Source organism: Spermophilus citellus, assembly GCF_964194105.1.
Source record: "Spermophilus citellus genome assembly, chromosome: 4".
Classification (NCBI taxonomy): domain Eukaryota; kingdom Metazoa; phylum Chordata; class Mammalia; order Rodentia; family Sciuridae; genus Spermophilus; species Spermophilus citellus.
Genome location: NC_138185.1, coordinates 181,232,999 through 181,247,913, shown reverse-complemented (window position 1 = coordinate 181,247,913; position 14,915 = coordinate 181,232,999). Strand labels below are relative to the sequence as shown.

General features: G+C 36.4%; 1 protein-coding gene across 4 annotated transcripts in view; it reads left to right on the top strand.

Moving 5' to 3' along the window:
- The window catches only part of PRORP (protein only RNase P catalytic subunit), a 128,612-nt gene extending 118,528 nt beyond the window's left edge, over positions 1-10,084 (top strand). For all 4 annotated transcript variants that reach the window (XM_081291189.1, XM_081291188.1, XM_081291187.1 and 1 more), the window contains 3 exons: positions 2,496-2,644; positions 5,963-6,158; positions 8,765-10,084. In XM_081291189.1, coding sequence (XP_081147315.1) covers positions 2,496-2,644; positions 5,963-6,158; positions 8,765-8,896 — 477 coding nt within the window. In that variant the 3' untranslated portion in view covers positions 8,897-10,084. The remainder of the gene's footprint in view (positions 1-2,495; positions 2,645-5,962; positions 6,159-8,764) is intronic.
- The last annotated feature ends 4,831 nt before the right edge of the window (positions 10,085-14,915 follow it).

The following is a 14,915-nucleotide window of genomic DNA, read 5'->3' as shown; positions in this document are numbered from 1 at the left end:
TGCTGTTCCTGATATGTTAGGGCATATGCCTGCTATTTTATTTTTTTGTTTTCTATTATCTATTTTCATTGTTTGTTTTTCTAAATTATTTTCCTGCCTTCCTATGGGTTACTTGAACTTTTCTTAGAATTCCACTTTTATTTCTCTTAGTGGGTTTTGGGTTTTTTTCTTTTCAACTATAGCATCTTTTTTTTTAAGAGAGAGAGTTTTTTTAATATTTATTTTTTAGTTTTTCAGCGGACACAACATCTTTATTTTATTTTTATGTGGTGCTGAGGATCGAACCCAGCGCCCCGCGCATGCCAGGTGAGCGTGTTACCACTTGAGCCACATCCCCAGCCCCTGTAGGATCTTTTTAAAAAAATTTTTTAGTTGTAGATGGACACAATACCTTTATTTATTTATTTATTTTTATGTGGTGCTGAGTATCGAACCCAGTGCTTCACACATGCTAGGCAAGTGCTCTACCACAACCCCAGCCCTCATCTGTAGCATCTTTGAGTGTATCAAAGATACATGTTCTAGTTATAACTTGTATCACAGTCTACTGGTGTCATTATTTTACCTGGTATTTGCTGGGTAGATAGGGAACAGACCTTTGGTTTGTGTGGTATTTGGGTTTTGTTTGTTTGCTTGTTTATACTACATGCTTTGGCCTTTCCATTCCTTATGTCCTGAGGCCCTTAGCCAGTTTGTTTTTGTTCTGTTTTTTTAATGTATATTGTTTTAGTTGTTGATGGACCTTTATTCATGTATTTATATGTGGTGCTAAGAATCAAACCCAGTTCCTAACACATGCTGGGCAAGCACTCGACCACTGAGCCACAATCCCAGCCCACTAGTTTGCCTTTTATCCCTAGCTTTAAAAGCCTTCTAGGGCTGGAGGTATAGCTCAGTGGTAGAGTCTTGCCTGGCATATTCAAGGCCCCAAGTTTGATCCCCAGTTCTACCAAAAAAAAAAAAAAAGTCTTCCCATGTTAATTTTATATATGCTGTCTGGGGGATTTAGTTGTACTTAGTAGGAGAGACAGACTGATATATAAAGTCAAGCACAATGGTGCATGCCTGTAATTCCAGCAAATCAGGAGGTCAAGGCGGGAGGATCGCAAGTTTGAGGACAGCCTTGGCAACTTAGGGAGACCCTGTATCTAAAAAAAATTTAAAGAACTTGGAATGTAGCTAATGTAACTCATGATTGAGCGCCCCTGCGTTCAATCCCTCTTTTTTTTGGGGGGGGGGGGAGTATGTACTATCTTCCAAATTTAATTTCTTTTTTATCTAACACAGAATTAAATTGAATTTTCCTTTTCTTTGATCTTCTGAATATACCTTTGACTCTCCAACCCACTAGATCCAGCCTTAGAATTTACTCCAAAGGAAGTAGGCTTTTATAGCTGGACTGTGTTTCAGGCCATTGCCTTTATTCTGCTCACTCATGTTTCTTTCCTGTGTCTTTTCTTTATTCTCCTTTGTTTTTGTTGTTTTCTGAGAGCTGCTGTTAACGGAGACCTTTTAGCCACAAGATGGTGCCCCAGAGTAGTTCAAGCTAAGTTTTTCTGCCCTTCCTTGGGCTTCCACCTTTAACCTAATATTAATAAATTCAGGGCTGTTTATCTGAGCCAGGTTATAGCTGCAAGGACCCTTGTCTTTTTTGTCTCCCTAGCTGGATGGAAATTTTAAAAATCAGTAATAAAAGTATTTTGGTTTGCATTCTTTTCTGTATCTTTATAATGTTGTGGAAATGAATATGGAAAAATTTTAGAATTGTGATCCCTATTAATAAATCCACTTGCCATTTTATATCTGGGATCATTGAAAATAATTTGTAATCTTGGTATAGTTTTATAAAAAGAATAAGTGGAGCCTGATGCTGTAGCACATGCCTATAAATGCTAGCTATTTGGAAGACTACGGCAGAAGAATCAAAAATTTGAAACCAGCCTAGATAACTTAACAAGACTCAGAGAGAGAGAGAGAGAAAGAGAGAGAGAGAGAAAGATAAGAAAAAGTAATAAGTGTATTCTGAAATAAATGTACTTTCAATGTCTGAATCCATAAAACAAACTTTTTTAGTATAAATGCCTGCTATAGGTTCTAGATAACTCAATTTTAAACTAACTAAATAAATATGCATGCACACACTCATACACATATATGCATATATGTATATATTTAGTTATATATAAATATATGTGTGTGTGTATGTATAGTTTCCTTTTTTTTTATATGTAAATAAAAACAACCAGACACAGCTCTGTTTAGGAATCCACTCCTGGATCTAGTGTAGCATGACCTGTGGTCAGTATTATACATTAATTTGTAATAAGAAAGCATTTTCCTCAGGCTTTCGAAGATTGAAAATTATTAAGGGCTGTTTTCTTACCCACTTTTCAGAAAACAGAACCTAACCATTAAGATGACCAGGTAGAAAAATCACTCCACTTCCTTGAGATTTTTCTCTTGACCCTTTTGGATGCTGGTTTTGTGTTTTTTAGCTCTTGGATGTAGTTTCTCAACTAGCCAAACGGAATCTGCAACTGCTGGTCCTGGGCCGGAAGCACATGCTAACACAGCGTTTCCGGTGGAGAAAGGATGAGATGGAAAAAGTGCAAAAGCAAGCCAGCTGTTTTTTTGCTGATGACATGTAAGTAATGGAGATAAAAGGTAAATTACACTAGGCTCTAGTCATCTGCTTGTGTGTTACCTGCTTTTGCAATTTTAAAAATGGATGTATATGTACATACCTTATTCAAAAAAATTTTTTGATGCAGCTACAAAATATAGTTTCTACAACAGAAGAAACTTAAATAGATGAGGATAAAAGAGATATCAGGAAAAGAGAAATAGGAGGAAGATAAATCAGGGGTGAGATTAGGTAATATCATTTTAGGCAGTGGTCAATGCAATATAACGCAAAGTAGAATGAGATTAGGTAGGGGTTAGATCAAAGGGTAATGGTTGAAGTGATCAGGAAAGACCTTTGTGAGCGGGTAAATCTGCTGGGAAGATGGAATGGTAGGAAGGAAACATAAACATTTACAAAGCCACTGTACATGTGCCTATAATCCCAGCTACTCAGTAGGCTGAGGCAAGAGAATGGCAAGTTTGAGGTCAGTCTGAGTAATTTAGCAGGCCCCTGGGGAAAGGGCTGGAAATTTAGCTCACTAGTAGAGCTTCTTTGCCCTTGTGTTCAATCCCCGGTACCACCAAAAAAAAACAAAAAACAAAAAAAAACAACAGTCCTAGGGCAGGAATAAGCTTAATTTTTTTTTTTTTAAAGAGAGAGAATGAGAGAGAGAGAGAATTTTTTAATATTTATTTTTTAGTTTTCGGCGGACACAACATCTTTGTTTGTGTGTGGTGCTTAGGATCGAACCCAGGCCGCACGCATGCCAGGGGAGCGCGCTACCACTTGAGCCACATCCCCAGCCCTAAGCTTAGATTTTTGTTTGGTACTAGGGATTAAATCCGGAGATGTTTTGCCACTGAGATACATCCCCAGCTCTTTTTATTTTTTATGTTGAGATAGGGTCTCACTGAGTTGCTGAGGTTGGCCTCAAATTTGCAATTCTCCTGCCTCAATCTTCTGAGTTGCTGGAATTACAGGTGTACACACTGCACCCTGCAAAATTGGCATTTATGAAGAAAGCAAGAGGACCATGTGAATTGGCTGGAACAGCAACAGGGGAATTATTTAAGTTTTGAGATAATAGAAAAGTCAGGGACCACATTACAGAGGATCTTATGGGTCCTGGTAGGTATACAAGGGGCTTAGATTTTTATCCTGAATATAAAGAGAAATTTGCTACTGAGCGATAGCTTCTTATGAAGCCAAAAGAATATGGGGAACATGGTCAGTAAAAAAACAAAAAAAAATGTAGACTGTCCATGAAGTAAAAAGAAAGCAGCTAACCAGGAGGAGTACAAATCTTCAGTAGTACATATGAACTTTTAATGTGCATTTAGGTTTTCATACTAGTTAGGCTAATAACAAAAATTTATTTCTCACTTTGCTTTGGATGATGATTATGTGTGTGCCTCAGCCCTAAGCCTAGGTTTCATTAGTTCCAATGTGATATCCTCCAGGTTTGTTAGTATTCCCCAAAGTATTTATTCCTAAAAAGGTAAAATGACTCTCTTTGCATGAAGCAGGAGGCCAACTCCTCATCTGAATTCCAAACCAAGTCCCTTTTTTTCTTTTGCTAGGCAAAGGAGCTTCCATTTCTCCAAAAGAAGACCAGATCCTCTTCATGCAGTCACTGTAGGCAACATTAGTAGTCATTAGGAGTGCATGCTTGGTTCAGATTATAGCCCTACCACTTCCAATCTGGGAGAGGTATTCCTTTCTCTGGGTCTTCCTTTCTTCATATGTAGTCTTCATGATATTGGGAAGGTTATTTGAGACAGTACTTATAAATTATACATGTTAAACTGTTTGTACAGTACAAAATACATGGAAAGCATATATCTTAGTTGCTGTCATCATCATTATTATTTTTCTTTTTTTTAAGAATTTTTTTTGTAGTTATAGATGGACAGCATGCCTTTATTTGTTCAGTTTTTTATGCAGTGCTAAGGATCGAACCCAGCACCTCACACATGCTAAGCAAGTGCTCTGACACTGAGCTACAGCCCTAGCCCATCATTATTATTTTTCTTGTTTGAAAGAATTGGATAAATGCAGTATTATAACCAAGAAGTCTGTTGGAAGTTAGTCTATTTGGTTTTGCAGCAGGTGTTCACGGTACCAGCTGAAGTTCCAAACTCAGTTGTAAAGGCTGATTCACTGACCTTCTGTGTCTCTGAATTTGAATATTTAATTTTTAAAAATTTTTTGTTATTTTTAGTTTTACCTGACAGTAGAATCTATTTTGACATATTATACATATATGGTTTTAAGCTTGTGATTGTACATGATGTGGAGTTACACTGGTCACGTATTCATATATGAACATAGGAAAGTTATGTCCAATTCATTCTACTATCTTTCCTATACACCCTCTTCCCTTCATTCCCCTTTGTGAATATTTAATTTTTTAATATGACTCGAATTTCTACTAATGTACCAAAGAAGCCTTTTCTAACATAAAGTAGAAAAATAGTATGTACAGTGAATTCCCATTTAATTCTCGCCCACCTCCAATAATTACCATCATTTTGCTAATCTTGTTCCATACATCTCCCAACATTTTCTTTTTGTGTTTTTTTTCCCAATCTGTTCCCCGCCCCCCCCCCCCCCGGGGATTTTTACAGCAGATTCCAGTCATTTCACTTGAACTCCTTTAGTGTAAGGTGAATTTTAAGTGGTCCTATTTGGGTCTTTTAAATTAAGGCACAAAGCATCCATATCGCAGGTTAGTCCGAATTTACTGAGCCAAGGTAGTTATTGCCACACACATGAAAAGTAAGTGCTAAGTTTGACAATCTGTTGGATACTCTGAATCACTGGTTCTTCTCAAAGCAGGAGGAGTCATCCAGTGCTGATCCTAGTGACTGCCCACAAGCTGCTTTGAGATAACAGTTTCAGATTTGGGACTAGCCAGTTATTTGGTGGCTTACAAAGAAAGTGTCATCTTGTCCTAGTACTGTTTTGGATGTTTCTTGAATTTGAGTGAGGAAAAATTTAAAAACTGTGTACTTTGTGGTAAGTGAGGCAAATAGGAAAAATGTCCACAAAGAACCAGCTTTTAAGTGTAAAAAGAAAATTGTTAGCCCCATTGAATCGAAAGAGTCCCAGACACTACTATCCTCTCCCCTCAGCTTTCCCTGTGGACTCTAGATAGTATTGCTTACCAGCTAAGGACTTCCAGGTGGTTTATTAAGTATCACTGAGATTATGTCTGTCAGGAATTCAGAGGCACCTCTAAGAAAAGTAGGAAAATAAGTAAAATGCTTGGTGAAAAATGCTGTCCTCTGTCTCCTGGGGTGTATTTGATTCTGTCCTTTCTTATGACTGGTTCAGCTCAGAAGATGATCCATTCCTTCTATATGCCACACTGAATTCGGGGAATCACTGCAAGTTTATCACAAAAGACCTAATGCGGGACCACAAGGCCTGTCTAGCTGATATCAAGACCCAACGTCTATTCTTTAAGTGGCAGCAAGGACATCAGCTGGCAATTATAAATAGGTTTCCAGGATCAAAAATAACCTTTCAGGTATGTATCTGTTCTCTATGTATAATGTTAACAAAGTCAAACATATAGTAAGAATGTAGCATTGTTTAAAAAAGTGTTGTAATTAATTGAAAGCTCTAGATGCTTTGTTGTTGTTTTACTCTGGTATTTGCTGTTTGCCAATTCCTGGAAACAGAGCGTCTGTCAGAGCAAAAGTTCTTGTAGGTCATCCCCCAAATTAACTGATATATTGAAACACCTGGGATGCCATTTGTTGTGACTTCAATTTTGTAATCAATTATGACTTCTTACATGGGTTTTTCATTTCCCTATTTATTTGCAATGGCTCAAAATTCTTTTTTTGTGGGGGTTACTGGGGATCAAACCCAGGGGCATTTAACCACTGAGCCACATCCCCAGCCCTTTTTTGCATTTTATTTAGAGACAGGGTCTCACTGAGTTGGTTAAGGCCTTGCTATGTTGCTAAAGCTGGCTTTGAACTCGCAGTCCTGCTTCAGCCTCCTGAGTTGCTGGGATTACAGGCATGCACCACCACACCCAGCTGCAAAATTCCTATCCCTATATTTGTCATACTTTTACTTTTGCTGAGTAACTAATTTTTCCTGTTTAAAATCATTTCTGAGTCAGTTTAGATACTTATACTACAGAAATGCCTGTTGTGAAAGCAAAGGGAAAAAAATCCAAAGGAGAATTATTACAGAAAAATATATTGGCCAGAAATGGTGGCATGTTCCTGTAATCCCAGTAACTTGGGCAGCTGAGGCAAGAGGACCACAGGTTTGAGGCCAGCTTCAGCAACTTAGTGAGACCCTGTCTCAAAATAAAATATAAAAAGGGCTGGGAGCCAGGCGCAGTGGCTCACGCCTGTAATCCCAGCAGCTCAGGAGGCTGAGATAGGAGGATCACAAGTTCAAAGCCAGCCTCAGCAACAGCGAGGTACTAGGCAGCTCAGTGAGACCCTAAATAAGGCTGGGGATGTGGCTCAGTGGTTGAGTGCCTCTGAATTCAAGCCCCGGTACACCCCCCTCCAAAAAAGGCCAGGGATGTAGCTCAGAGGTAGAATGAGTGTTCAAGCCCCACTCCAAAAAAAAAAAAAAAGAGGAGAGAAAAGAATAAAGAAAAATACACTGGCCAGTTGTTCTGATGGTCAAAAATCATAGAGATGAGGAGATGTGGGACAAAAAAAAATGCAAGGTTTCAGTTAGATAGTAGGAGTTTATGAAATTTATTGTATGATATGATGATTGACTATTATTAACAACAACATATTCTTTTGTGTGTGTGTATACGATACTGGGGGTTTAATTCAAGGAAAATCTACCACTGAATTATACCCCCAGCCTTTAAAAAATATTCTATTTTGAGATAGGGTCTCACTAAATTGCCTAGTCTTGCACTTGCAATCCTCCTGTCTCAGCCTCCCAAGTGGCTAGGATTACCTTTGTGGGCCACCACACCTGGCACATCATATTAGATCCTTGAAAATTGCTAAGAGAATAGATTTTTAAGTGTTCTCACTACAAAAAGTGATAAATAGATGAGATAATTCATACATTAATTAGCTTGATGTGGCCATTCCCCAATGTGTAAGTATTTCAAAACACTGCTATATACAATAATTTTTATTTGTAAATTTTAAAAATAAATAAAAATTTATAAAACAACAAATTTACAGGAAATAAGTATCAAATACTTACCACAGAGACTCAGTCAGTAAAATCAGGGCTGTATTATGAGAAAGATACAGGACAACTGACCTGATTTCCTCTGAAATCAACAAACAACAACAAAAAGAAAAGCAGGTGTAAGAAAAACAGAGGTGGGATGGGAAAAATTGCCTCTAGATTGAAAGAGAAATAAGAGGTATCTCACTGTCACAATGTAATTACCTTAGTTTAATTTCTATTCAAACAAATCATGAAATATATGTACATATAATAATCAGGAAAATATCAGCAGTAGAAATTTGATGATATTAAGAAATTATTTATTTATTTTAAGAGAGAGATAATTTTTTTAATATTTATTTTTTAGTTTTCGGTGTACATTCTTTGTGTGTGTGTGTGTGTGTGTGTGTGTGTGTGTGTGTGTGTGTGTGTTTGTGTTGAGATTGAAAACAGGGCCTTGTACATGCTAAGCATATGATATGATATGCCTTATCACTGAGCTATATCTCCAGCCAGTTATTATTACTTCTTAAATGTAATAATTTTATTGATCTTACACTTACAAAAATAAATCCTTATCTTTTGGAGATATACAGTGAAGTAATACAGAAGAAATGATATCTGAAATTTGCTTCCAAATAATTTTGGCGGTAGAGGGATATGGCAAGGAAGTTGGTAAGGTATGGATAAAATAAGATTAGTTGTAAATTGATAATGATTGATGCTGAGTATGTGGGAGTTCATTATGCTATTTCTCTACCTTCATATATTTGAAAATTTTCCCTAATATCAATCTTCCAACATTCATCATCACTGAATTAGCTGCTCTTTGAAAATCCATTGTTAAGGCAGTGACTACTCTTCCAAAGTAAATTGAGAAGTTGTCTGAAAAGAAAGGTAAATAGCTGGGTAGCCCTTTATCATTATTCTCAATGTTTGTTTCTCTTTTTAATTCAACAGCATATTCTCACCTATGACACAGTGGTGCAAACAACTGGAGACTCCTGGCACATACCATATGATGAAGACCTGGTGGAAAGATATTCCTATGAAGTGCCAACCAAATGGCTTTGTCTTCACCGAAAGACATAAAGACTCTTACCCCTATGCTAAATTTGTTTGGTGCCCTCCTTTGTTAGCATCAGAGCTCTGGTGTTTTTATTGTTTTGTGGGGTTTTTTAGCACTGGGATTAGACCCAGAGGCACTCTACCACTGAGATACATCCCCAGCCTTTTTTGTTTTTTATTTTGAGATAGGGTCTAAGTTGAGAGCCTCAGCCTCCTAAGTTGAGGGGAGTGCCCGGCAGCTTCAGAGCTGTTTAATGCTCGCTTAGAGCATTGCCTCTGTCCTGAAGATAAAAGGGTTTTATTAATACTGTTTGGTTCTATTGGTTTATGTCAATAAATTGTTATTTTAAGTAAATGATACATAATATCTTTTCTAATTAGCTGCATTTTTTCCACTAACATTTGCTTTTGGAGGCTTATCCAGAATTGAGGAACTTAATGAAGCCTAAACCATGGGGTCAGCTATTCCACTTAGCTTGGAGGACAAATAGTTCTTCTAGTATCCATTTTGCTGCTTCTGACTTCACCTTCCATTCCCACCAATTATTTCTTCTTCATTTAATTAAGTTAATTAAAATAATTATTTTAAAATAAATGCTTTTTTAAATAATTATTTTTGTGGGTCTGGGGGTCAAACCCATGGCCTCTTACATGCTATGCAAGCACTCTATCACTAAGCTATATTTCCAACCCTTTTGTTCGTGCTATAATCCAAATTATAAGCCCTTTTCCAAATTGGTTTCAATATTTTATGAAAAATAATATTTTTAATTGCTTTAATTTTTTAAATACATAACAACAGAATGCATCACAATTCTTATTACACATGTAGAACACAATTTTTTATATCTCTGTTTGTATATAAAGTATGTTCACACTAATTTGTGTCTTCATACATCTACTTTGGATAATGATGTCCATCACATTCCACCATCATTGCTAACTCCCTGTCCCCTTCCTTCCTCCCCCATCCCTCTGCCCTATCTAGAGTTCGTCTATTCCTCCCATGCTCCCTCTCCCTACCCAACTATGAGTCAGTCACCTTATATCAGAGAAAACATTTGCCATTTGTTTTCTTGGGATTGGCTAACTTCACTTAGCATTATCTTCTCTAACTCCATCCATTTACCTGTTAATGCCATGATTTTATTCTCTTTCATTGCTGAGTAATATTCCATTGTGTATATATGCCACATTTTTTAATCCATTCATCTACTGAAGGGCACCTAGGTTGGTTCCACAGTTTAGCTATTGTGAATTGTGCTGCTATAAACATTGATGTGGCTATGTTCCTGTAGTATGCTGTTTTTAAATCCTTTGGGTATAGACCAAGGAGAGGGATGGCTGGGTCAAATGGTAGTTCCATTCCCAGTTTTCCAAGGACTCTCCATACTGCTTTCCATATTGGCTGTCCCACCAGCAATGTATGAGTGTGCCTTTTTCCCCACATCCTCACCAAAACATTGTTGTTTGTCTTCATAATAGCTGCCATTCTGACTAGAGTGAAATGGTATCTTAGAGTAGTTTTGATTTGCATTTCTCTAATTGCTAGAGATGTTGAACATTTTTTCATATATTTGTTGATTGATTGAATATCCTCTTCTGAGAAGTCCTTGGCCCATTTATTAAGTTTTTTTTTTTTTTGGTGTTTATCTTTTTGAGTTCTTTATATACCCTAGAGATTAGTGCTCTATCTGATGTGTGAGGGGTAAAAATTTGCTCCCAAGATGTAGGCTCTCTATTTGAGGGGTAAATATTTGCTCCCAAGATGTAGGCTCTCTATTCACCTCACAGATTGTTTCTTTTGCTGAGAAGAAACTTTTTAGTTTGAGTCCATCCCATTTATTGATTATTGGTTTTAATTCTTGCACTATAGGAATCTTATTAAGGAAGTTGGGGCTTAATCCCACATGATGAAGATTAGGGCCTACTTTTTCTTCTATTAGATGGAGAGTCTCTGGTTTAATTCCTAAGTCCTTGATCCACTTTGAGTTCTGTTTTGTGCATGTTGAGAGATAGGGGTTTAATTTCATTTTGTTGCATATGGATTTCCAGTTTTCTCAGCACCATTCATTGAAGAGGCTGATTTCTCTCCAATGCATGTTTTTGGTGCCTTTGTTTAATATAAGATAATTGTAATTTTGTGGGTTAGTCTCTACATCCTCTATTCTGTACCATTGGTCTGCCAGTCTGTTTTGATGCCAGTACCATGTTGTTTTTGTTACTATTGCTCTGTAGTATAGTTTAAGGTCTGATATAGTGAAGCCACCTGCCTCACTCTTCCTGCTAAGGATTGCTTTAGCTATTCTGGATCTCTTATTTTTCCAGATGAATTTCACGATTGCTTTTTCTATTTCTATGAGGAATGCCATTGAGATTTTGATCGAAATTGCATTAAATCTGTATAGTGCTTTTGGTAGTATGGTCATTTTAATAATATTAATTCTGCCTATCCAAGAGCAAGGTAGATCTTTCTATTTTCTAAGATCTTTTTTGATTTCTTTCTTTAGGGTTCTGTAGTTGTCATTGTATAGATCTCACCTCTTTCGTTGATTCCCAAATTTTTGTTGTTGTTGTTTTTGGGTTTTTTTTTTTTGATGCTATTATAAATGGGGTAGCTTTCCTCATTTCCCTCTCAGAGGATTTGTCACGTATGTACAGAAATGCCTTTGATTTATGGGTGTTGGTTTTATAAACTGTTACTTTGCTGAATTCATTTATTCTATAAGTTTTCTGGTGGAGCTTTTGGATCTTATAGGTATAGAATCATATCATCAGCAAATAGTGCTAATTTAAGTTCTTCTTTTCCTATACATATCCCTTTAATTTCTTTCATCTGTCTAATTGCTCTGGCCAGTGTTTCAAGAACTATGTTAAATAGAAGTGGTGAAAGAGGGCATCACGGTCTTATTCCAGTTTTTAGAGGGAGTGCCTTCAATTTTTCTCCATTTACAATGATTTTGGTCTGGGGCTTAGCATAGATAGCCTTTATTATGTTGAGATATGTTCCTGTTATGCCTAATTTTTCTTGTGTTTTGAACATGAAGGGGTGCTGTCAAATACTTTTTCTGTGTCTATTGAGATGATCATATGATTCTTATCTTTGAGTCTGTTAATGTGATGAATTACATTTATTGATTTTCTTATGTTGAACCAACATTTCATCCCTGGGATGAATCCCCCTTGATCATGATGCATGATCTTTTTGATATGTTTTTGTATTTGATTTGCCAAAATTTTATTGAGAATTTTTGCATCTATGTTCATTAAAGATATTTGGTCTGAAGTTTTCTTTCTTTCATGTGTCTTTGCCTGGTTTTGGAATCAGGGTGATATTGGCCTCATAGAATGAGTTTGGAAGTGCTGCCTCTTTTTCTATTTCCTGAAATAAATTGAAGAGTACTGGTATTAGTTCTTCTTTAACGGTCTTGTAGAACTCGTCTGTGTATCCATCCAGTCCTGGGCTTTTCTTGGTTGGTAGGCTTCTGATGGCGTCTTCGTCTTCTATTTCATTACTTGGTATTGGTCTGTTTAAATTTTGTATATCTTCCTGATTCAATCTGGGCAAGTTGTATGACTTAAGAAATTTATCGATGCCGTCAATATCTTCTATTTTATTGGAGTATAAGTTTTCATAGTAATTTCTAATTATCCTCTGTGTTTCTGTAGTGTCTGTTGTGATATTACCTTTTTCATCACATATGCTGGTAATTTGAGTTCTCTCTCTCCTTCTTAAAGGTCTGTCAACTTTTATTTATTTTTTTAAAGAACTAACTTTTTGTTTTGACAATTTTTTCAATTGTTTCTTTTTCGATTTCATTGATTTCAGCTCGAATTTTAATTATTTTTTGCCTTCTACTTTTGCTGTTGATTTGTTTTTCTTTTTCTAGGGCTTTGAGATGTAATGTGAGGTCATTTGTTTGTTGACTTTTTCTTCTTTTAAGGAATGAACTCCATGCAGTGCACTTGCCTCTTAGAACTGCTTTCATAGTGTTCCAGAGATTTTGATGTGTTGTGTCTATGTTCTCATTTACCTCTAAGAATTTTTTTAATCTCCTCTTTGATGTCTTCTGCTACCCATTGTTCATTCAGTAGCATATTGTTTAGTCTCCAGGTGTTGGAGTAATTTTTATTTTTTATTTTGTCATTGATTTTCAATTTCATTCCATTATGATCTGATAAAATGCATGGTAGTATCTCTACTATTTTGTACTTGCAAAGAGTTGCTTTGTGACACAGTGTATGGTCTGTTTTAGAGAAGGATCCATGTGCTGCTGAGAGGAAAGTGTATCCGCTTGAAGCAGGTTGAAATATTTTTCAACTTTTGTTTCAAAGATCTATCCAGTGCTGAGAGAGATGTGTTAAAGTCACCTAAGATTATTGTGTTGTGATCAATTTGACTCTTGAACTTGAGAAGAATTTGTTTGATGAACACAGCTGCACCATTGTTTTGGGCATATATATTTATGATTGTAATGTCTTGTTGGTGTATGGTTCCCTTGAGCAGTATGTAATGTCCATCTTTATCCTTTTTGATTAACTTTGGCTTGAAGTCTACTTTATTTGATATGAGGATGGAAACCACTGTTTGCTTCCACAGTCCATGTGAGTGGTATGATTTTTTTCCAACCATTCACTGTCAATCTGTGTATGTCTTTTCCTATCAGATGAGTCTCCTGGAGGAAGCATATTGTTGGGTCTTTTTTTAATCCAATCTGCTAGCCTGTGTCTTTTGATTGGTAAATTTAAGCCATTAACATTCAGGGTTACTATTGAGACATGGTTTGTATTCCCAGCCATATTTGTTTATTTTTGTTATTTAACTTGATTTTCCTCTTTGATTAGTTTTTCCTTTAGGGTACTACCTCCCTCTGCTGATTTTCATTGTTTCAGGGTGGGAAGACTGGTCCATTGTTTCCTCTTCATGGAATATTTTTCCAAGGATATTTTGTAGTGTCAGTTTTCTAGCTATAACTTCTTTTAACTTTTGTGTATCATGGAAGGTTTTTATTTCATCTTCAAATCTAAAGCTTAATTTTGCTGGATACAAGATTCTTGGTTGGCACCCATTTTCTTTCAGAGCTTGATATATATATTGTTCCAGGATCTTCTAGCTTTCAGGGTTTGTGTTGAAAAATCTGCCATTATCCTAATTGGTTTTCCCCTATATGTAATCTGATTCCTTTTTCTTGTGGCTTTTAAAATTCTCTCCTTATTCTGTATGTCGGACATTTTCATTATTATGTGCCTTGGTGTGGATCTGTTGTGATTTTGTACATTCGGCATCCTGTAGGCTTCTTGAATTTGGATTTCCAATTCATCCTTCATGTTTGGAAAGTTTTCTGATATTACTTCATTGAATAGATTGTTCATTCCTTTGGTTTGGACCTCTATGCCTTCCTCTATCCCAATAACTCTTAAATTTGGTCTTTTTATGCTATCCCATATTTCTTGAATGTTCTGCTCATGGTTTCTTACCATTATCACTGTGTGGTCTAATTTCTTTTCAAGATTATACATTTTGTCTTCATTGTCTGATGTCCTATCTTCCAAGTGGTCCACTCTGTTGGTGATGCTTTCATTTGAGCCTTTAATTTGGTTTATTGTTTCTTTCATTTCAAGGATTTCTGGGGTTTTTTTGTTTGTTTGTTTGTTTGTTTGTTTTGTTTTATTTTTTTAGAACCTCAATCTCCCTGTTAAGATTATCTTTTGCTTCCTGTATTTGTTTATGTAGCTCCTTGTTGAAGTGATCTTTCACTGCCTGTATTTGCTCTCTTATATTTTCCTTGAGTTCACAGAACATTTTAACTGTGTACATCCTAAACTCCTTCTTTGTCATTTTTCTGCTGTGGCTGCAAATGATTCTAATGATGTGGTGTCTTCATTTGTTTGGGGCACTTTCTTCCCTTGTCTTTTCATGTTGCTCATGTGTCTTCCCTTCCAGCTCTGTGGGTCCAGATTGTTATTGTTTTTACCCTATAAGTTTGTAGTGTTCTTGTAAGGTTCCAAGACCTCTCCTTTGTGGGGAAGAACAATGTTAACA